This window comes from Cucurbita moschata, unplaced genomic scaffold (genome assembly GCF_002738365.1).
Source record: "Cucurbita moschata cultivar Rifu unplaced genomic scaffold, Cmos_1.0 Cmo_Scf00006, whole genome shotgun sequence".
In the NCBI taxonomy this organism is placed as follows: domain Eukaryota; kingdom Viridiplantae; phylum Streptophyta; class Magnoliopsida; order Cucurbitales; family Cucurbitaceae; genus Cucurbita; species Cucurbita moschata.
The window spans coordinates 1,338,158-1,361,136 of record NW_019268522.1 but is presented as its reverse complement, the minus strand read 5'-3'; the positions used below and the strand labels follow the sequence as shown (position 1 = coordinate 1,361,136).

At 39.1% G+C, this 22,979-nt stretch overlaps 3 protein-coding genes and 1 long non-coding RNA gene across 6 annotated transcripts; 1 reads left to right on the top strand and 3 right to left on the bottom strand.

Annotated features, from left to right (window-relative positions):
* Nucleotides 1–1,440: 1,440 nt before the first annotated feature.
* On the bottom strand, nucleotides 1,441–3,572 carry LOC111444021 (auxin-induced protein 22D-like). Of its 2 annotated transcripts, XM_023081926.1 has the most exons (5): nucleotides 3,239–3,438; nucleotides 2,655–2,863; nucleotides 2,475–2,574; nucleotides 1,663–1,869; nucleotides 1,441–1,624 (listed from the first exon to the last, which is right to left on the bottom strand). In XM_023081926.1, exons 1-4 carry the CDS (start codon nucleotides 3,436–3,438, stop codon nucleotides 1,791–1,793), a joined length of 588 nt encoding a protein of 195 aa, XP_022937694.1. In that variant the 3' UTR covers nucleotides 1,441–1,624; nucleotides 1,663–1,790. The 2 variants fall into 2 exon arrangements, with proteins under 2 accessions (XP_022937694.1, XP_022937695.1); XM_023081927.1 differs by having other exon boundaries at nucleotides 1,441–1,869; nucleotides 3,239–3,572.
* A 4,225-nt stretch (nucleotides 3,573–7,797) lies between these two features.
* On the bottom strand, nucleotides 7,798–9,603 carry LOC111443974 (photosystem II reaction center W protein, chloroplastic-like). The gene is made up of 2 exons (XM_023081854.1): nucleotides 9,442–9,603; nucleotides 7,798–8,228 (listed from the first exon to the last, which is right to left on the bottom strand). Exons 1-2 carry the CDS (start codon nucleotides 9,524–9,526, stop codon nucleotides 7,912–7,914), a joined length of 402 nt encoding a protein of 133 aa, XP_022937622.1. The 5' UTR covers nucleotides 9,527–9,603; the 3' UTR covers nucleotides 7,798–7,911.
* A 1,207-nt stretch (nucleotides 9,604–10,810) lies between these two features.
* Nucleotides 10,811–16,958, bottom strand: LOC111443971 (E3 ubiquitin protein ligase DRIP2-like). Of its 2 annotated transcripts, XM_023081849.1 has the most exons (7): nucleotides 16,630–16,958; nucleotides 16,402–16,541; nucleotides 13,772–13,871; nucleotides 11,605–12,429; nucleotides 11,482–11,532; nucleotides 11,256–11,328; nucleotides 10,811–11,182 (listed from the first exon to the last, which is right to left on the bottom strand). In XM_023081849.1, the coding sequence occupies exons 2-7, from the start codon at nucleotides 16,514–16,516 to the stop codon at nucleotides 11,009–11,011; spliced, it is 1,338 nt and encodes a 445-aa protein (XP_022937617.1). In that variant the 5' UTR covers nucleotides 16,517–16,541; nucleotides 16,630–16,958; the 3' UTR covers nucleotides 10,811–11,008. The 2 variants fall into 2 exon arrangements, with proteins under 2 accessions (XP_022937617.1, XP_022937616.1); XM_023081848.1 differs by having other exon boundaries at nucleotides 16,402–16,957.
* A 1,269-nt stretch (nucleotides 16,959–18,227) lies between these two features.
* Nucleotides 18,228–18,761, top strand: LOC111443975. The gene is made up of 2 exons (XR_002710624.1): nucleotides 18,228–18,329; nucleotides 18,424–18,761. It is a non-coding gene; the product is annotated as an uncharacterized LOC111443975 (long non-coding RNA).
* The last annotated feature ends 4,218 nt before the right edge of the window (nucleotides 18,762–22,979 follow it).

The window sequence follows — 22,979 nt, the reverse complement described above, 5'->3', positions numbered from 1 at the left end:
CGTTCATTTTTATGATTCCGCCTCCATTCTTCAGGTTGTGGGTCCCACTTTTGATTTTTTGTCCACGTGGAATTTCTTGGTCAACGTTCTCTCATGCATTTGTTTTTTTTTAATTAAGTTAATAATAAATAAATAAATAATTACTCTATTTCAAATATATATATTTTTATTATTATTATTATTATAAATATTTTTACTGTTGTAACTCTGTTTTAAAAGTAACATTATTATTCTTACGGTTGCTTGGTGTCACGGTCATGCTCGTCCAAGACGTGTTGCCCATGGCTGCATGCCCATGACAAGTCTAATCGTTTATATCTTTTCATATTCTAGTGTTTTAGTTTTGTATTTCTAGGAACTATGACGATTCAGAAATATCATGTTTAGGCCTGTCAGACATGAAATGACTCAGAATGTACTATAGGAGGATACGATTAGTTGTCAACTTCTCCCTACCCAAGGTTATATACTGTGAGCCGTTGCTATTTCTCTCTTGCTTGCTTATATAACGTCTCTTTAAAAAATCTCTCTCTGCCCTCGTTTTCTAAAATCTCCTCTTAAAACTGAGGCCAGAGGCTTGTAGGCGACGCAAGAACGAATTGGCTTAGCTCACTTGTCGTTGGAAAGTGAGTGCCGCACAATTGCAAGTTCGCAGCCATCAAAAGTGCAATTGTGACACTTGGCATACTGGTTCGAGTTCAGGTGGATTTGGATTCTGAACCTAAAACCATTTTGGTCTATTGGTTTCACAGCTCTCGGGTTGCAAAGATAACTCGTGAGTTACAATAGTGGCAAGCTCGTGAGTTTCGGTCACTCACACTTGAGCTTTGTTTTTCATCTGTCAACATTCGTCCTCAGTCTTCATTGTCATTTGTATCTTCCATTTTTCGTCTAATGTAATATTCACATCTCTCGTCTCTTCTCTTCGCCTAACCTTAATTGCTGTTGACAATTATTGGGAGTGAGTCCTACATTAGTTAATTTAGTGAAAGATCATGGATTTATAAGTGAGAAATATTATCTCCATTGGTAAGAGATCTTTTGGGGAAAGCCATGGAGGTTATGCTCAAAGTGGACAATATCATACAATTGTGAATAGAAACTACTAAAAAAGTCAAAACGTGCATGTTTTTAAATCTCGTTATGAGAGCTTATGCTCAAAGTGGACAATATCATATCAGTGTGGAGATCCGTGATTCCTAATCCTCTATAGGATAGAAACTACTAAAAAGTCGAACTTGCATGTTTTTAAATCTCGTCACGAGAGCTTATGCTCAAATTGGACAATATCATACCATTGTGAAGATCCGTGATTCCCAACTCCATGAAGGATAGAAACTACTAAAAAAGTCGAAACTTGCATGTTTTTAAATGTCGTACTTGACCGATCGATCGCTTAAACCCGCAAAATATTACATGTAAATATTCTATTATAAGGAAAAAAAAAAAACCCTTCTCTTGGAATTGATGATTATATCATATAAAATATACAAATTCTTTGGGTAATTAATTAACATAATTTCCCCCAAAAAATTTAATACGAATAATCACCAAAAAAAAAAATTTAATAATAATAATAATTCCCTTATTATTTTCGGGTCTTGTTCATCAGCCTCTCTCTAAGTATATCAAGATCTGATTTTTCATTAAAATTTACACGAGAAATTGATCACATCATCGGAGAGGCGGCCGGCGGCGGATCTCCGCCGGCAAATCCACGGCGGCTGTGATGAAGTTCCACAGCTTTTCCGATGACCAAAAACCAGAGCAGTTATCCTTCTTCTTCTTCTTCACACTGCTCCACACCCCAATCCTTTGGCCTCTGATCCCTTCATGATTCTAAGCTTCTTGCATGAGCTCATAAACATCCTGCAAAATTACATATAAACCCATCTTTAATTAGTCCGCAAAGAACGAGATTTAGGGATGTTTTTGGGTTCGGTCGGGTCGGGTTATGACATTTTTTCGACCCAATTCAATTATTTTAGTCGTAAAATTTTCGAACACAAACAATTTTTATTAGATAATGAATTCATGGGTTCGGTTGGATCAAGTTAGGACATTTTCGACCCAATTCAATTATTTTAGTTGTAAAATTTTCAAACACGTATCCGCTCGAGGAGCCTGTCCATGCCTGCTTATCCAGACCAAACAGCAACCGTTGGTCCTACGGGCTGAGGCTCAAGGCAGGAATCAAGGGTATGGGTTCAAGGCTGCTCTACTTATTGGGTTCAAGGGTATGAGTTAGGACATTTTTCGACCCAATTTAAATAAGTTTATAACCCAACTCAAACGGGTTGAGTTGGATCGAATTGATAATGTTAAAAAATTTCGTTTCGTGAATTCGGGTTTGATCGGATCGACCATGTTTTCTAGATTATCGAATTTTAGAACCCTAAACCTGATCCTAGAACATGAGTTTTAATCGAAAAAGTTGCACGAAAATTCATTATAGATAGAGATATGAAACTTACTCCCATGGAACGTCGCCGACGAGCATCCAATCGCCATCTTTATCTTCATAAGTCGGGACGAATTCCGATTCGTTATACCCTTCTCTCTCACAAAACTTCCCTACAACAACAAAAAAACAACTCATAAATTTCCATTTCAAGATCTAGAGATCAAAAAGAAAAATAAAATTAGAAATTTACCAAGAGAGAATTTGAACATGTTCTCCAAAGCTTGAAGAAGCTCAGGATATCCTCCATAGATCTTGAGATCAACCTTCCTTAGAAACGGAGCTCCATCCATGCTCACCTTTATGAACATTCCTCCGGCCGCCGCCGCCTCATCTTTTTTCTTCACTTGAAAAGAATTTTTTCTGAACGATCTGACCGGCGGCCACCCCACAACCTGTGCCCTGACAAATAAAGAATGTCTTTCTGTTAAATTTTTTTAGACGAACATGACTCTTGGTAGTAGTATGATATTGTCCACTTTGAGCTCTGGTGGATTTGTTTTAGACTTCCCAATATGCTTCGTACCAATGGAGACAGTATTCTTTAATTATAAACCCACGATTATTCCCGGACGAGATAAATATAAACGTCTTTCTATCAAATTTTTCATAAAGTGCTTGTTAGACAAACACGACTCTCCACAATGGTACGATATTGTCCACTTTGAATACACACTCTGGTGGATTTGCATTTTGGTTCCCTAATTGAGAGAGTATTTCTTAATTATAAACTCACAATTATTCCCGAGACTTTTCTTTTCATCCAACCATACTTACTTGGTGGGAGGCGGAGTTTCCGGGGTGCATTTTGTGGGATCGGAGTTATTTTCTCGGGCGGAATCCGGCAGGTTTTGGTCGTCGGACGGCAAAGCTCTTTTGTTGGAGTTGATCGGAGGAGATTGATTGTCCGGCGAGGTTCCCGGCAGGCCAAGTCGGAGCTCCGTGGCTTCCAAGTTGAGATCTTTCTCAAACGCCATTTTTTCTTCTCTTTCTCAAATGGGTTTCGCTTAATTTTCCGATGGGTTTTTTAATTTTCTCGGGAAACAAACAGAAAGTGCAGAGAATCGGACGGGAAAGTGGGAAAGGGGGAGAAATGGAATGCGCGTTGGCCCAAATAACCACTGAAACGTATTTTATAGATGGCGATCAAACCAAAATGCGTATAATTTCCCCACTTTCTATCATGGCGCGTGTTATACACGCGCTCAAAATTATGATTGATTTTTTTCTTCTTTCATAAACTAATTATTTTAGATCGAATAATAAATTTACTCAATTTATTATTTTTTTTAGTTTTTAACTTGTTATTTTAATTCTTAAATTTTGAGCAGAATTGACGTTTGAGATCCCACGTTGGTTGTAGAAGGGAACGAAGATTTGCTTATAAGGGTGTGGAAACCTCTTCTTAATAGACGCATTTTTAAAATTGTGAGGCTGACGTCCATACGTAACAGGCTAAAACGGACAATATATGCTAGGGGTGAACGTGACCTATTATAAATGGTATTAGAGTCAAACACCGAGCAGTGTGCCAGCGAGGATACTAACACTCAAGGGGGTGGGTTGTGAGATCTCACATCGGTTGGAGAGTGGAACGAGGCAGTGCTTATAAGGGTGTGGAAATCTCTTCCTAATAGACGTGCTTTAGAAACCATGAGGCTGACGGTATACGTAACAAGCAAAAACGGACAATATCTGCTATCTATGGGCTTGAGCTAATCTCTCCCTAACAAACATATTTTAAAAAACGTGAGGCTGATGATGATAGTAACAAGCTAAAACGAACAGTATCTGCTAGTGGTAAGCTTGAGCTGTTACATGTTCAAACTTAAAAAATGTCTTAAACTATAGTAAACTATAAACACTTCCATTCAGTTAGAATAGTAATTTAGATTCCCGAGAGCTATTCCATAAACGGTTGATACAGAGAATTCTGCCTATACGACTTTGAGATTTCAAGAATCTGCTACCCGACCCAAAAGTTTAATTAATTCGAAACGAAATTGAAATACGTGTAGGAATCAAAAGGAGAGTGGGAAGGGGACATGGGAAGGGCAAGGGGAATCAAATGGTAAGAGGTGGGGACATGGGCAGGTAAAGGGTGTTTGGGTAATGAGCTACACAAATTAAAGGAGGGTGTCTTTGAATTTTAAGGACACAAAGGCCCTTTTTGATCCAACGGCTGACAATAGAGATTAGGAAAAGATGGTGCAATGAGAGGCGTTGGATTAGGATTGGCCCCACATGGGATGCTGTATTTTGGGTTAGACAAGGATGGTGGGTGGTAATGGTATGCCCTAAATGCCATTTTAAAACTACATGCTTTGGCTGTTGGGGTACCCTTCCCATGTGCTCACTTCCCACCTTATTAAAAAACTCGTCGGGTTGGGTCGGGATAGTGTGGTTGATAGTTTTACACGACGAAGCGTATAAAATTGAAATTATTGAATTTATTTTGAATTGTTCAGACATGCATACTATGATTATTTAGGGTCGGTATATTATTGTGCTGACTACACCCAGTAATGTTCTCTTCGGAACACATTTCTTAAAGTTCAGTACCGTTTTTTTTTCTTTCTTAGCTGACAAATGGGACATTGGAAAATCTTTTGACGTTTTGGTCGATAGTATGTACATTGGTTGGAGATGAAAGCGAATCATTCCTCGTAAGAGTGTGAAAACCTCTCCCTATTAGACGCGTTTTAAAACTTTAAGGCAAAGCCCAGAATGGAAAGCTCAAAGAGAACAATATTATACCGTTACAAATGAGATCAGAGCCAGCGTTTTAAAACCTTAAGCAGAACCCAAAGAAGACGTATTTGCTAGCAGTAGGCTTGAGCTGTTATAAATGATATCGAGTCAGTGTTTTAAAACAAAGAAAATACATACGAGCCAAATTGAGCATAGTTTAACTATTTAAGATATATACTCTCGACTAGAGGTCAGAGATTCGAATCACTGCCTTCACAAGTTGAATTAAAAACAAAGCATAACTCAACAAGTTAAGATATATACTCTCGATCAAAACGTCTGAGATTCGAGTCTCTACCTCTACGAGTTGAATTAAGAACAAAGCATACCTCATATACTCTCGACCTATACGTCGAAGATTTGAATCTCTACCGCACGTGTTGAGTTAAAAACAAAGAACAATAAGTACACTATATAATTTTCCCGTCAATTGGGCAAATTAGAAAATTACTTTGCTCCAAAGTTCGAATATTTAATAATTAATTAGGTTGGACAGTCATGTTTTTTTAGTCTTTTTTGGGTTTTCCCTCTCGAGATTCCCATCAAAGCTTTAAAACGCGTCTACTACAACCAACATGGAATCTCACAATTCAACCTATTGGGGCCAATGTCCTCGCTGGCACACCACCTGTTGTCTAGCTCTAATACCATTTGTAACAGCCCAAGTCCACTGCCATCAGATATTGTCATATTTGGCGCATTACGTATCGTCGTCAAACTCACGGTTTTAAAACGCGTCTACTAGGAAAAGATTTCCACACTCATATAAAGAATGTTTTGTTCTTTTCTCCAACTGACGTGAAACGTATTTTAAATTTTAAAAATTCTTTTCGAACAAACATATCAACGTAACTGTATGACGTGATTTATATGAAAATAGGAAGTTAACCTAACCCGTGCTCCCTTGCTTAAAAACTTATCTTCATTTTATGAATAATAATGGCTTTTCATGATATGAAAGGGCATTGATTATAATTACTTTTTTAAAGTAAAGTTTTTAAACTTAGTCTAATCTTAATTCATATTTTTATAGAAAACTTTGATATAATTGTCAATTTCATCATGATTCAATATTTGATAAATATGTAAATACATGATGGTATCTAATTAAAAATATTAAGAATAAAAATTTGGTTAGGTAATAATATCGAACATTGTCGGTATGATATATTAAAGATATATACAAACCCGAACAAGCTCAACCTGTTACATCGTCATACATTGTTTAAAAACACCCTATTTTATTTATAATTAAATATTATTGTTTAAATTCCGATTTTGCCATAAAAATTAACCTTCTCAACGATGAAAATTGTGGATGACTATGGTGTAATTAGGGATATACACGAGTTAAGTTGAGGAAATTTTCTTGTGATGTTCCACATTGGTTGGGAGGAGAACAAACCACTGTTTATAAGGGTGTGGAAACCTTCCCCTAACAAACGCGTTTTAAAGTCTTGAGGGGAAGCTCGAAAGGGAAATCCCAAAGAGGACAATATCGGCTAGCGGTGGATCTGGGCCGTTACAAATGGTATTAGAGCTAGACACTGGACGATGTGCTAGCCTTCTCGCTATTCCCCGAAAGGGGAGGGGGAGGGGGGGTAGACATGAGGCGGTGTGCCAGCGAAGGACGCTGGGCCCCGAAGGGGGTGGATTGTGATGTCCCACATTGGTTGGGGAGGAGAACAAACCACCCTTTATAAGGGTATGAAACAATATATCTGCTAGTGGTGGATCTAAGCCCGAAAGAAAATACCCAAAGAGGACAATATCTGCTAGCGGTGGATCTAAGCCGTTACATTTCTGGACAAACTCAAAAGCTCGGAAGGTTGGATTGGTAACCTAAGAAACCCAAAATTGTTTCACGACCTAACCCAACTCAACCCTCTATTTTTTTTTTTGTTATGACTTGTAGACGTGTGACGTGGTGCAAGGGGATGTTGATGGCTATGAGGGCAAGGAGTTCATTGTGTGTGTCGATGAGATGACTACTAGTTGCGGTGTGAGGAGAACTCGAGGAGGAGCGTACTGTTGGCGAGAAATAGAAGACTTATAATCCCTAAAACAAATCGATATTTATAATGTAACGATTTAATATTTGTAGCTTATGTATATGTGCAGACGTGAGTTGGGTTGAGTTAGAGAAATCTTTTGGACCAACTTCAAGTTGGTCGATCAAGTAACTCAAATAGAGTTCACAACTCAGCCCATGAACCGATATTCGCAAATAAAATCCTACTTATCTACCGTATATGTTACATTAATAACTAAAATCTCATAAAACTCAAATATCAAACATTCACAAGTCACAATGCATCACTAACATCGGTTACAAATGTCAAATATTCTTAATCTTCCTGATAATCTTAAAAGTAGAGTCGTATTGAGTTGTAACCCTAGTTTCGAGTTGGTCAGGTTGACCCAACGAAAAAAAATCTCAACCCATAAACCAACACCCCTAATCGATTCCCATAGTTCAAGTTGGTCGAGTTCTCGAGTCACATGAACACCCCTAATTTGTAGCCGACCCACATGTTCTAGTGATTCCCACATTTTATTTTCATTACTAATTTTGGTCAACATCGTCGAGAGGAATAACGTTTCATTAAAAAAACGAGACTAAAATAGCGATAATCGCTTGTTTATTAACAATTTAGTAAATCAAAATCAAATTTTGATGAAGAAATGTTATGAGTGATTCAAAGTGACAAACCAGAATCTTCATCTTCCTCCAAGGATGAAGCATAAACAAAATAAAGAGCCCAAATGAAACCAAACATCCCTGCCAGAATCCACCCAAGAAGGTTGTTGCTTAAACCAAAAGGCAGCCCTGTTCCTTCTGTGCTCAACCTCTCATCCACCAGCGCCACCGCCGGACCCGCCATTGCCACCACGGTCGTCGCCATGGCCGCCACCGTCCCGGAAATCAGGCTTTCTTTTGACCTCTTTCCTTCTTGCTTCTCTTCCAACTTGCACTTAATCCCTCCCTTCTTCATCTTTTGCACCACGGGCAATCCTACAAAATTTCACGTTCAATGGTCGATAGTTCGATCTTCTACTAACTATGTCTTTTTGTTATTTGATAATGAGTAACAACTATTATCACTGACCCAATAGAATTATACCCAATAATTATACGAACACATTGTAGGACACCAAATGCCTAAACAAGACAAAAACCTACTTTCTTTCTGTTTAACACAAATTTTTCGGTCTTCCCTCTAGAGCACATGGGGATCGGCCCTACGCACTGGAGACAGAGTGTAGAGGTCCCTTTAACTTGTTGTACCGGAGTAGTTCATCGTTAAAAGAAGAACAATGAGTTGAGTTATAACATTTCCTATAAATGGATCGTTGGGCTTTCTCATCTAAAGACCGGGGTGAGCTTTTTCATTTAGAATAAAGATATCTTGAAAAAAAATTTAGATATTTTAAGAATAGATTGTTTAGTCGTTTTTATCTCAAAAGAAATTCAAAGCAGTGTCAAGTAGTTTCTACAGAGTGTCTTGTAATCTCTTTACCATTGACCAAAGTATATAGTGCCAAGTAGTTTGTACCGAGTGTTTTGTAATCTCCTTACCATTGGTCAAAGCACAGAGTACAAGTAGTTTCTACAGAGTGTCTTGTAATCTCCTGATGATTGGTGAAAAGAAGGTGATCCATAATCAATGGAATTCGATGCTGCTTCGAAGATGCTCTTTCCATTCCATCAGGGACAAGTGATTGAGTTTACCGAGTGAAAGAAAAGAGACCAAGGGTTCACTCTCATTTCTTCTTCTTGAGGATTGACTGAGAGTTCACTCTCATTAATCTTGAGGGTTTTCCGTTTCTTCTTCTTTTCTGACTGTAAAGGAATATTGATCTTGTCTTTCTTGAGTCTTCCAAGGGATGGGGTTGGCCCTATGTCTCTTATCCTTAGGAGGTCTTCCTCCACTAGCAGGTTTTAGTACAAAGTGCAAGTAGTTTCTACATAGTGTCTTGTGATTTGTTTATGATTGGTGTTAACAAAGAGTGCATTTAGTTTCTATAGAGTGTCTAAGTAATATCTTTACGATTTGTGTTAACAAAGAGTGCGAGTGTTTCCCGTTGCGTATTTTTGACACGATTCAAACTAAATTGTTTTCGAGACCTTAACGTGTATTAATCGAAGAACAGCTAATAAACGGAAAACGGTAAGATGAACAATAAAAATAATACTGACAATGGTGTTTGAAATTGAAGAAACTCACTGTGAGCTGCCATTAGTGGCGGCGGAAGAAGCTTGGGTGATCCTTTGAGGGTAATCCCGGAGTGAGAAAGCAGAGTGGAAGCCATTTTTTCCGGCGAGAGAAGCTGCTAGAGGTGGCGAAGGGGAAGGGGAAGGGTTTGTTTGGCTCTTAACACTCAGTTCCCTTTAAAAGTTGTGATGGATAGTGAGGAGTGTTGTTTATGCACCATACAATTTGGATATGAGAACAGCAGCTCCTTATTCTCAATCCTCTATTATCCAATCCCTGCTCTCCACGTGTCTGTTCCATCCAGTTTTTGAGGGGAGAGAGAAAAGAAGTTAGGATGTTATTATCCGTGACATAGCCCGTATTAGTTGTAAAGAGGAACGAAATATTCTTTATAAGGGTGTGGAGAACTCTACACGTTACACGTTAGCCCGTATTAGTTGTAAAGAGGAACGGAATATTCTTTATAAGGGTGTGAATAACTCTACACGTTTTAAGATTATGAGGCTGACAGCGATACTAATGGGTCAAAGTGGATAATATCTATTAGCGGTAGACTTGGGCTGTTACAAATGATATCAGAACTAAATATGGGGCAATGTGCCAACAACGACGTTGACCCCAAGGGAGATGGATTGTGAGATATCCTAAGTATTCCTTATAAGGAAGTGAAAACCTCTCCTTAATCACAGATGGATTGTGGGATATTATCTGTGGACTTGGGCGGTTACAAATGATATCAAAACTAAATATGAGGCAGTGTGTCAACAAGGACGTTGACCCCCAATTTGGGCTGTTACAAATGATATCTGAACTAAATATGTCGGCTGTTACAAATGATATCTGAACTAAATATGGGACAGTGTGCCAACAAAGACGTTGGCCCCCAAGGGAGATGGAAAGACGTTGGCCCCCAAGGGAGATGGACTGTAAGATATCCCTTATAAGGATGTGGAAATCTCTCCCTAGCATACACGTTTTAAAACTGTGAGACAGCAATATGTAACGTACAAAAACAGACAATATCTACTAGCGATAAGCTTGGGCTGTTACATAATCATGATCGAGTCTGTGAATTATACTCCCTAGGACGTCAATCTTATCACGATCGAGTCCGTGAGACATGCTCACTATCATTATTTTAAAAGAAAAATGGCCATTTGCAGAACCTCCCATCTTGTTTTATCTTGAAAACATCCCCACCTTCATTATTCTTATGATGTTTTTCACACAACATTTTGTTGTAACAGACGAGTTAAAGTCGAGCTCTCCAGCTCGACGAGCTCAACTCGTCAAAACATTAGCAACCACCTTTACGAATCGTAGCAACAGAAGTAACCCGAGTGAGATCAGTGACAGACGAATCAGGAAAACGACCCAAAACAGCATTCGAACAACCGTTCATTATATAGGATATACCAATGAAATAAAACAATCAAAGAATTCAGATATATAATAATCATCAGCAAGTTCACGTAAATACGACGAACCCAAAGGCTTCGGATTCGGAATGCAATGCTCATAAAACATTACGCCAACACGTAAACAACATACAGAACCAAGAACAAGATCAAGAACCTCGTTAAGGGGTATGAACTTTCCGACGGTACGAGAGGACCATAACAAAGTCCTTAGCAGACGAGCCAACAGATGCTGGAATTTTCTTAGCCGTGGACGCCGTTCGAAACCACAAGTCGACCAAGTTTTGTAGCTGCTGCGTTGGTAGCACCGGCTGACCCCGACACGATATTTCCACCTGAGATGTAACATGAATCAAAACAACATATTCGACTTAACCACTTCGAGATCGAGCTCGTGAAATTAAATACCTCAGCTTCACTCTCAAGATCTAGTTTCTTTACAAGGTACTTTTGGATAGACGAAACAGGCATTTTCCCATCTCTGTAGCGTAACGAGCGAATAAATGAACATTTAGAACAGCATATTAATCAGCGAGTATCGAAAATTCGATGAGTAGCAACAGTAACGTTCTTACACGGTGTCGAGAACGTATTTGTTCTTATAAGATTCATGAAATATAAATGAAGAACTTACTTTATTCTCAAGTAAGAAGTTGATATTTGAGGCAACGGAAAGCCTCCTTTCCTAAAATTTATAAGAACAAATCAGTCAAACAAGAACTCAAATAATATGTATTTGATAGGTTGGGTATGTTACCTGTCTTCTGAAGCGATTAATGTGAACCAAATCGAGTTATTTCTTCTACATTTATCGGCCGACGCATCGAGCACAGCTTGTGCTGTCGAGCCTAGCTCGACAGACGCAGCTGCCTTGTTCCGAGCTACTGCTCGTAACCTTCGACGTTTCATGGATTCTGGGAGTGATGTCGTCCCATTATTATGGTTATCCTTTGCCTTTAGGTGGCTTCCATGCTCTTTATTTCTTGTTTTCGGCATACACGGTCCATAATTCGGAGCTCCAAGTGACAGCGGTTTTGCATTGGTTTCTTGTGCATTGAGATCAGCATCAGCAACGATCGATGGTTCGAGTTTGGCCATTGATGGGTCTTGGAAATTTAGTTTGGTTGACTTCGTTCGGTTAGCAGCTTCGACCAAACAATTCAAGGGTGTCCAGAGATCAGCTTTTCCTTCTACTGTAAGATCCTCGTGTCTTGTACTGTTAGATGGCTCGGCAAAAGATGAGTCGGGCCTTCTGTGCCGAACGTTTTTAGTCAAATAATCAGAAGAGCTGGAACTTGGTGTATGATCTTCTCCTGAATCTTCTTCTTTCTTTAGCGGTTCCTCGATCCCGACACTACATCCTCGTAAAGTCGAAGCCTTTCTTGCAACATTCTTCGATCGTCTTCCAGTCAAGCCGCTACTCTGGATTGGTACTTTGGGAGTGTTTACCACCAACGAAGATAGCGATCGCTCCTTCCTTTTCACGGGTAACATAGCCAAGGGCGACACTTCGGGTGCGGTTATCTTTCTCCTCTTGAGAGGAAATATTTTGGCTCTGATATCTTGTAAATTGTGGTCTGGCCTGCAAAATATAAATACAAATCTAATGTTGCAGCTGAGATCATCTAAATGCTATAACATTAAATGCCTGAGCAGTCGAACGAAAGCATCTAAATTTTAGCGTTACGAAATCCCATCAAAGGAGACACCGGATCGAGGACCTTCTTGAAGCTCTCGTACCAAAAAAGGCCTTTTGGAAACTCGAGAACGCATCTAGACTTTAGCAGTAAGAAATCGAGTCCAAAAGACATCTCCGGGAAAAAGTTGACAATTTTCTTCCGCTTTCCCTTTTGGGTTTCCCCTTAAAGTTTTGAAAACGTGTATGCTAGAGAGAGGTTTCCACACTCCTATAAAGAATGTTTCGTTCTCCTCCCCAACTGATGTGGGATCTCACAATCCACCACCCTTCGAGGCCCAACATCCTCGCTGGAACTCATTCCGTTCTCCAATCAATGTGGGACCCCCCCAATCCACCCCCTTTGAGACCCAGCGTCCTTGTTGGCATACCGCCTCGTGTCCACCCCCTTTCAGGGCTCAGCCTCCTCGCTGGCATATTGCCTGGTGTCTGGCTCTGATACCATTTGTAACGGCCCAAGCCCACTGCTAGCAGATATTGTCCTCTTTGGGCTTTCCCTTTCTGGCTTCCCCTCAAGGTTTTGAAAACGTGTCTACTAGAGAGAGGTTTCCACACCTTTATAAAGAATGTTTCGTTCTCCTCTCCAACTGATGTGGGATCTCACAATCTACCCTCCTTCAAGGCCCAGCGTCCTCGCTGGCACTTGTTCCCTTCTCCAATCAATTGTGGGACCCCCCCCCTTCGAGACCCAGCGTCCTTGCTGGCACACTGTCTCGTGTCCACTCCCCTTTGAGACTCAGCCTCCTCGTTGACACATCACCCGGTGTCTGGCTCTGATACCATTTGTAACATCCTAAGCCCACTACGAGCAGATATTGACATCTTTGGCCTTTCCCTTTCGAGCTTCCCCTCAAGGTCTTTAAAACACATCTACTAAGGAGAGATTTCTACACCCTTATAAAGAATGTTTTGTTCTCCTCCCCAACCGACGTAAGATCTCACATAGTCCCCGCTTCATACATTAATGTTTCATCTCTAGTTTTAACACCTTCCTCAAACAAATTGCCTCGATATACCGAGCAACACGACTCTATTACCGCCACTGGAAATAGTATCAACAACACTCTTTATAAAATAGAAAAGCACGAAAGCATACACCTCGACAAATTTTTTTACGAACATAGACAGTTCTTTCATCCCAACAAAGCACTTTACCTAACAGCTATACGCTCTCGAGAGCTGTCAAATCATGTCATTAGAGGAAACTGCAAAAAATAAAAGAACAGACCTCAGTTTCTCCACAGGAAGACAGCCCAGATCAATGTTGCATACAGGACAACAATCAACCTCCTCATCTGAGAGCTTCTCATAAATGCATTTCCTGCAAACTGATATGCAACCAACATTTTAATGCACTACAAAGCTAGCATTTCAAAAGCCACTGATATATGTGTTTGTGGAAGTAATGGGATGTTATACTCATAAAATTCACGAACAAATACGGATATTGATAAGCATAGAATGGGAGGTGCAATGTAACGGCCCAAGCCCACCGCTAGCAAATATTGTTCTTTTTGGACTTTCCCTCAAGATTTTTAAAACGTGTATGCTAAGAAGAGGTTTCCATACCCTTAATGCTTCGTTTACCTCTCCAACCGATGTGGGATCTCACAATCCACCCCCCTTTGGGGCCCAGCGTCCTCGCCAGCACACCGCCCGGTGTGACTTTGATACCATTTGTAACAGCCCAAGCCCACCGCTAGCAAATATTGTCTTCTTTGAGCTTTCCCCTTCGGGCTTCCCTGTAAGGTTTTTAAAACACGTTTGCTAGGGAGTGGTTTCCACACCTTTATAAAGAATGCTTTGTTCTCCTCTCCAACCAATGTGGGATCTCACAATCCACCCCCTTTCGGGGCCCAGCGTCTTCACTGACACACTGCCCGGTGTCTGACTCTGATACCTTTTGTAATGGCACAAGCTCACCGCTAGCAAATATTGTCCTTTTTTGGGCTTTCCCCTTCGTTTCCCCTCAAGGTTTTTAAACCACGTCTGTTAGGGAGAGGTTTCCACAGCCTTATAAAAAATGTTTCGTTCCCCTCTCCAATTGACGTGGGATCTCACATGCAATTTCACAATTTGCAGGTATAAAAGCACTTACGGTAGCTGGTGAACAAAATCTTCGCACAATTTGATCGAGTTTTTGTTTTCATAAATAAGTTTATTTATCAACATTTTTTAAATAAAATCTGAAAATTAAGAAAAATTGTTATCAAATTCTGTTTTTCGATTTTGAAACTTGTTTAACATCGGTACAACGACTGATACTTTTCAAAATCAAAATGTTAACGACGATACAGCGAAGACTAACGATCCCATTCGTAGCAGACGGCCTTAGTAGCCAACAATTCAATGGAACAGCAGTGTTCAGCAAGTCAATACAGAAAGCAATGAACACAATCATCTAAAAATATATGCATTACAGCAACATGTAAGTAGTTTTCGATAGATACTCAGAGTTCCAAACATAGATATCCATATAGAATTCTCATTTTCTTGATGTTCAGCAAGCAAGAACAGAAACATTGATGAAAAGATCAACAGCAGAGACCGTTACATACATAGACCGTTCGATCTCGAAAGTTTAGAATTGTTGAAGAACATGATAGATTCAAAAATTGCACTACCTCGTTATTTAAGTACCAAGTTAGTGAGCTGAAAAACTAAATCAGTACAGATTTCGAGTCTTTGTAATGTAACCAAATGATTTGTAACAGCCCAAGCCCACCGCTAGCAGATATTGTCCGCTTTGGGTTTTCCCTTCTGGGCAACCCCTCAAGGTTTTTAAAACGCGTCTGCTAGGGAAAGGTTTCCACGCCCTTATAGAGGGTGTTTCGTTCTCCTCCCCAACCAATGTGGGATTCTACAATCCGCCCCGGCATCCTTGCTGGCACTCGTTTCTTTCACCAATCGATGTGGGACCCCAACCAAATTCACCCTCTTCGGGGCCCAGCGTCCTTATTGGCACACTGCCTCGTGTTTACCCCTTTGGGGAACAACCTCCTCACTGGCACATCATCCAGTGTTTGGCTCTGATACCATTTGTAACAGCCTAAGCCCACCGCTAATAGATATTGTCCTCTTCGGGCTTTCCCTTTCGGGCTTCCCCTTCAAAGTTTTTAAAACGCGTCTGCTAGGGAAAGGTTTTCACACCCTCACAAAGGGTGTTTCGTTATCCTCCCCTACCAATGTGGAATTCTCACAATCCACCTCATTTGAGGCCCAGCGTCCTTACTAGCACACCGCCTCATGTCTACCCCTTTGGGTAGCACATCCTCCGATGTCTGGCTCTAATACCATTTGTAACAGCCCAAGTTCACCGCTAGCAGATATTGTCCTTTTTGGGCTTTCCCTGTTGGGCTTTAAAACACATCCGCTAGGGAAAGGTTTCCACACCCGTAAAGTGTATTTCGTTCTCCTCCCCAACCAACGTGGGAATCTCCCATGATCCGTAAATAAGCTAATTAGGGGATAGAAGAAAGAGCAACCAAATTCAGCTAAACTAAGCTGAAGTAAACTATTCAAAGAGAACAAGCAAAAGAGCCATGAAAAACAAAAGAAGATGAACACTAACACGGATATTGATCCAAATGTCATGATATAAGAATCAAAACCACAAGGTGAATGATTTCACGTAAGAACTTTGGAATAGTTCAATCTAAAGAGCACAAGAACACAATAACCCAATTTACCACACTAGTTCTCATGAATCAAAACGAAAACAGCTTCAAAAATCCATCACAAGCAGCAAAATTAGCAGCAACCCAGATCATCAAACAACTAAAAAACAATAACCCAAGAAGGGAAAACCCAAAACATGCAACAAAAAATCATCTTCATAAATCAAATAGATGAACTTACACGTGTGAAGACAAAGAGATATAGTAGTAGCTTCCTTCAATAGCTTCTTACACAGAGGGCACGTCATGCATGCTTCAAATATCTCCCTCTTCACTCTCACCACCTGACCCGCCATAGCCACGCCCTGTTTCTCTTACGCCCTGTCGCCAAACCACATTGAAAAACGCACAGATTAACACAAATCCACACAGAATCAGGGCAGCGTTTGGATTGAAACAGGGCTCCAACCTATGGATCTGAGTTCGAAGGTGAAACAAAAGGGGTTTTGGGGCAAATTCAGAGATGGGTTTTGATTGGAATGTGGAAAAATTACGTGGGGTTGGGTTGTTCTTGCTTGGATTTCGAACAAGAAAGGTATAGGGGAAGGGGAAGGTTTGAGGTTTCGATGAAATAGCATGGTCTTGAAGAAATATGTGTGTGTATATATATATATATAATAAATTGTGTGTATATATATATATATACGCATCAAGGGGAGCGGAGGCAAGCACTATTTAGTGGATTTGTGCATTGTTTTGAGGGAAAAGTGAGTTGAGTGTTCGAGTTGGGGCTTAGTTGTAGAGAGGAGTGGATAAATCGCGCCGTCAATGATTTCTGACCCTCTTATCTAAGAAGAGCTCTATTTACAAATTTGGGAAATTTCTCATTTTTGGGATTTTAAATATTATTTTCTTTATTTTTTTATTTTTTTAAAAAAGATAAATAAATAAAATAAAATAAAATAATTTTATTCGGTATAAATTGAGGAATTTTTAGATTTTTTTTTTTAATGGGAGGAAAATATTTAGTTTTTGTTTATTTTATTTTGTATTTAATTACTAAGAAAATAGTTTAATGGGTATTTATGTTAAATTTTTGCTTAATAAAATTTTTTATTGTTAATAATTTAATTGATTAAAATATTAGTTATAAAGTTATATTATGACTCTATATTTTACCGATATATTCTAACTCGACCCTCTATTTTTTGGTTATAAAGGTTAAATATTCTTAATTTTAATTTGACTTTTGTTTTCGAGTTACAAACGTCAAATATTCCTAATTCCAACTCAATTCTTTGTTTTCGGGTTACGAACATCAAATATTCATAGTCTAACTTAACTCTCTTTTTTCAGGTTACAAAGGTTAAATATTCTTAATTTCAACTCAATCCTCTGTTTCGAGTTACAAACATTAAATATTTTGTGATGTCCCACGTTGGTTGGGGAGGAGAATAAACTACCATTTAGTTTTAAAGGTTTGATGGGAAGCCTGAAAGGGAAAACCCAAAAAGGACAATATGTGCTAGCGGTGGATCTGGGGCGTTGCAAATGGTATTAGAGCTAGACATCGGACGATGTGTCAGCCTTCTCGTTGTTCCCCGAAGGGGGGTAGACACAAGGCGGTGTGCCAGTAAAGACGCTGGCCCCAAAGGGGGGGTGGATTTGGGGGCGGCCCCACATTAATTGGAGGAAGGAAAGAGTGCCAGCGAGGACGCTGGGCCCCAAAGGGGGTGGATTGTGAGGTCTAACGTTGGTTGGGGAGGAGAACAAACCACCATTTATAAGGGTGTAGAAGCCTTTCCTTAGCAGACGCGTTTAAAAGCATTGAGAGGAAACCCGAAAGGGAAAGCCTAAAGAAGACAATATCTGCTAGCGGTGAATCTGGATCGTTACGTTTTAGGGTTTCAAACGTCATATTGGATTGTAACTATATTTTCGAGTTAGTCGGGATGTCCATGAAGTGACCATGTTTTAGTTTTTAGAAGTACTTACCAACCATGTTGTTGTTTATTTATCCGATTAATATTAAAATCAAAATAAATAAAATTGGGAAATAAATTAAGAGTTAGAGATTCGAATCTGTTGACCGGTCAAACCCTTCTTTCCCCCTTCGCTTTCTCCTCCTTTTTTTGCCAGGGGGCGATCGACTGTTCGAGCTTGCAGCAGGTAAACGAAACCCTAATCAAACTCGTTTTGAAGCACAAATTTCCTTATCATTTTCCATTTCTTTTGACAATGGCGTTCTCGTTAATGTGCACAGGGCGGAGGATCTGAAACGGAGGTTGAACAATCGGTTCCACGAGCTTCAAGACGAGATTAGAATCGCGGAGGTATGGATTGCATAGGAATTTGAGTATTCGATGATTTGATCTTCTTTTGCTCTTTGATTTTAGACGCGATTTTCGAATTTCCGATGAGTTTTGAGTTTCGATGTGATATGAACAAAATTAGAGTTTCTCGTGTTGAATTGTTGAAATTTTCGACTGAGTTGTTTCTGGAATCTTGATTATCTTTTTGACTAGATAAAGAAAAAAGCCATATGGATGGGATATCACGAGATATAAATTCTTCAAAGGATTGATTAGCTCGCTTTTGATTTGTTCACTGTTTTCTTGCTTGCTTTGTTCTTCTGCAAGTTTATTTTCTTCCCCAGCTTTTTACTTTTTGGTGGTATTTGGGAGACTTTAGTTGGTGAAGCGATTAATCAATACTTTAACCTTGTGTTTCCTACAATTTTCCTTGCAACTCTGTTTATTAGGAGCTTTGTTTATGGGGAATTTTCAAGATCACTTTTGGTTATGTAATCAAATACCATGAGAATTTTTGTAAACTGCTTTTTATTGGCCAAACACATACTTTTGGTTTTTGTAAAAGTCATTGTGAACTCGCTAGCTATAGTGAGATCTCACGTCGGTGGGAGAGGAGAACAAAACATTCTTTATAAGGGTGTGGAAACCTCTCCTTGGCAGACGCGTTTTAAAAACCTTGAGAGAAAGCCCGAAAGGAAAAGCTTAAAGATGACAATATCTGCTAGTAGTGGGTTTGGCCTATTAGCTAAGCGCCGGGCGATGTGCCAGTGAGGAGGCTAAGCCTGAAAGGGGGTGGACACAAGGTGGTGTGCCAACAAGGACGTTGGGCCTCGAATGGGGGTAGATTTGGGGATCCCACATCGATTGGAGAAGGGAACAAGTGCTAGCGAGGACGCTAGACCTTGAGGGGTGGATTGTGAGATCCCACATTGGTCGAGGAGGTGAACGAAACATTCTTTATAATAAGGGTGTGGAAACCTCTACCAAGCAAACGCGTTTTAAAAACCTTGAGGGGGAGTCTGAAAAAGAAAGCACAAAGAGGACAATATCTACTAGCCGTGGGCTTGAGTTGTTACAACTACTTTCCTTGGGAAACAAACGATAATCTAGAGGATGCGAGTAATGAGTTGCTTCTCAGTGACGAGGAGGCTATTCATTTCCATATTGGGGAAGTTTTTGCCCATGCGGGTTGGAAGAAATGAAAGAGGAGAATATTACGAACGTGGCCGAGATGAGATGGCTGAATCAAAGAGAATTCTGTACAGGAAGTTCAAAGAGTCCATCAATGTAGAAGATGATTGATACAGATAAGTTTTTCTGAAGCTGTTTTGATAGTATGTATGTTCTTTGGATCTTGATGTCATATTCTCTCATATGATCCATGTAGTCTTTGGAATCCTCTGGATTTTGATTTGAGAAAATGACCTTATAGAAGGTTGATAGTGTTTACTCGATATCAATAGATGTAACAACCCAAGTCTAAGTCTGTAACGACTCAGATCCACCGTCAGCAGATATTGTCCTCTTTGAGCTTTTCCTTTCGAGCTTTCCCTTAAGGCTTTAAAACGCGTCTGCCAGGGGAAGGTTTCCACACCCTTATAAATGGTAGTTTGTTCTCCTCCCCAACCAATGTGGGACATCAAAGTCCAAGCCCACCGCTAGCAGATATTATTCTCTCTGAGTTTCCCCCTCAAAGTTTTTAAAACGCGTCTACTAGGGAGAAGTTTCCACACCCTTATAAAGAATGGTTTGTTTTCCTCTCAAATTGACTTGGGATCTCCTAGAGGGCAAGCAACCCATAGAAGAAGAAAAAAGAAACCCAACGAACCTAACCAGCAAAGTGATGTTGAACCCTGTCGACTTCATTTTTAACTACTATTTAGTTTGTTTCAGTTTGATCTCTCTAATGTATGACAACGAACCGATAAGTTCGATTCCTTTGTTGATGACAAAGCAAACCAAAACAATGGGTGGCCACAGCCAATCAATAGGAAAAACGAATGTAAAACCGAACTAAACTCAATCGGCTCAGTTCGGCTCAATATCTTAGAAAACAGAACTGTACCCAGACCAACTTACATCCAAAGGCTGTATAAATCAAGGTTAGATGTCTTAGTCCTAACCCTGAAAATAGTGCAAATACATCTGTTTAGAAACAGATTGTTGTTGTTATGCCATTAGGGAGCTGTGTTAGTGATGGCAGCATTTGGATAATGAAAAAGGGGAATATGCAACAAAAGCACAGTTGATGATCCCCCACGTGTTATCGAATAAAAGAATTTTTATTTTAGACAGAAATAATCTTCGAATAGATATTCCCTCCCGGATGTGGATGTTTCATCTAAAGTCATTAAGTGGTTTGAAACTTGTTGTGTGGGATAAGATACTTAACTTGGTGTTTAAGAAGTTACGTTTTTGAAACTAACAAACTCTATTATACGGCTCACCAACGTCACATACCTCTAATGGTAGGTTCGAAGAAAGAACTTTGTGGGTCCGAGACATTTTTGATACATGATTATTTTTCTGTATTTGTTTGATGAGAAATGATTGTTCGACCTATCCAAACTACTTGGAAAACTACACAACTCACCTTTAAATATAACATTTAAAACAATCACTCGTGAACTTTTAGTTTGATCAATCATACGTCTGAACTTTTAGTTTGATCAATCATACGTCTGAACTTTTAGTTTGATCAATCATACGTCTGAACTTTTAGTTTGATCAATCATACGTCTGAACTTTTAGTTTGATCAATCATACGTCTGAACTTTTAGTTTAATCAATCATACGTCAAAGTTTGAGGGGGTGTTGCAATTAACCACCCTATGAAAAAGGGTAAAATTGTCATTTAGAAGAAAGAAAGGACATTTTTGGAAGAGCTCACCAAGGAGAGAAACCTTAATAATGGGGGTTGGGAAAAAGAGTGCTGACGTTAAAATACCCTCATGATGACGTCATTATTTCAAATGGAAGTATATAATTAAGTTAAAATACAACTTTCATCAGATTTTATTACTAGTTTCTGTGCTTTTTTAAATGATAAATTTTAGTTATATACTTTCCGTAACATTTTAAATTAGAGAATATATTAATTGTAAAATAATATTAATAATTTCATGTAAAAACATATTTTTAAATTAACAGAAAGAAAACTGTTAATTTTTTTTTAAAAAAAAATTAACAATAACTAACAATAAAATGAAAACAAAATTATAAAACTAAGTTTCTATTTTTTAAAGAAAATAATTTAATTTTTAATAAAAATTTAAAGACAAAAAAGTAATTTTGGTAATTAGTCGGACTTTTTAAAGTGAAAATAAAAAATAATAATGGGAGGAACTATATGAACTTAATTTTAAAAAAAATTAAATAATTAGATTTAATGGGTCATAACTACGTGAATTTATTAAATGAAAATAAAAAAACCCAAATGTCTGGGAGATGAGGAAATTTTAGCTTAAGTTTTGAACCTGAAAGTATGAATCCAGGATTCCTCTAGCTAACCCTAAATCATTCGAGAGGTTGTAATGTTAGCTAATTGAGCTTTAAAATTGCATATATTCTACTTTCTACTTTGGTATTTTGTGCCCGATTCTGATTTAGGAAAGGGTCCTTATCTCTCTCGAAACCGATGGAGCAGAGTTAACTTTCTACTTTGGGATTTTGAGCTCGATTCTGGTTTGGAAAAGCGTCCTTATCTCTCTCGAAACTAGTGGATATCCGACAAGAGTTAATTTTCTACTTTCTACTTTGGAATTTTAGACTGGTTTAGGAAAGAGTCACTATCTCTCTCGAAACCAGTGGAGATCTGAAAAGAGTTAAATTCTACTTTCTACTTAGCCTTTTGGGCTCGCTTCTACTTTAGGGAAGGGTCTCTATCTCTCTAAAAAAACTAGTGGAGATCCGAAAAGAGCTAACTTTCTACTTTCTACTTTGGGATTTTGAGCCCAATTCAACTTTAGGAAATGGTCGTTATCTCTCTCGAAACTAGTGGAGATCCAAAAAGAGTTAATTTCTACTTTCCACTTGGCATTTTGGGCTCGATTCTGGTTTAGGGAAGGATCCCTGTCTCTCTCAAAAACTAGTGGAGATCCAAAAAGAGTTAACTTTCTACTTTCTACTTACTACTTTAGCATTTTAGGTCGAATTCTAGTTTAGGAAAGGGTCTTTATCTCTCTCGAAACTAGTGGAGATCGACTATGACGATTGAAGGCTATTATTAGCCTTCAAATAGCACGACTCGTACCACAAAAGAAAGGGCCACTCTTTAACGCTAGAAGCTATGCTATTGTCGTTTAGTTTAGCACCGTATTACAATGAAGGAGCATGGTAACTCCAAGAGTAGAGGTACGTACTCGTATATGATTTGGTTGCCTACTAACTTTGTTTTAAGAGATTCATCAATGGGACCGACAGTTTTGTATCGAGATACGTATCATATATCCAAGAGTAGAGGTATGTATCATATATAGAACACTATCAAATCAAGCCACTGAAATCA

Coding starts and splice junctions, on each gene's coding strand:
- LOC111443971 (XM_023081849.1), bottom strand. CDS start 16,516: ATGGCGGGTCAGGTGGTGAGAGTGAAGAGGGAGATATTTGAAGCATGC. Junction 12,430..13,771: donor CTTCCTGTGGAGAAACTGAG/GTCTGTTCTTTT, acceptor TATATTTTGCAG/GCCAGACCACAATTTACAAG. Junction 11,183..11,255: donor ATCTTGAGAGTGAAGCTGAG/GTATTTAATTTC, acceptor GTTACATCTCAG/GTGGAAATATCGTGTCGGGG.
- LOC111444021 (XM_023081927.1), bottom strand. CDS start 3,438: ATGGCGTTTGAGAAAGATCTCAACTTGGAAGCCACGGAGCTCCGACTT. Junction 2,864..3,238: donor GAAACTCCGCCTCCCACCAA/GTAAGTATGGTT, acceptor TTTATTTGTCAG/GGCACAGGTTGTGGGGTGGC. Junction 1,870..2,474: donor GTCGGCGACGTTCCATGGGA/GTAAGTTTCATA, acceptor GTAATTTTGCAG/GATGTTTATGAGCTCATGCA.
- LOC111443974 (XM_023081854.1), bottom strand. CDS start 9,526: ATGGCTTCCACTCTGCTTTCTCACTCCGGGATTACCCTCAAAGGATCA. Junction 8,229..9,441: donor GCCACTAATGGCAGCTCACA/GTGAGTTTCTTC, acceptor GAAATTTTGTAG/GATTGCCCGTGGTGCAAAAG.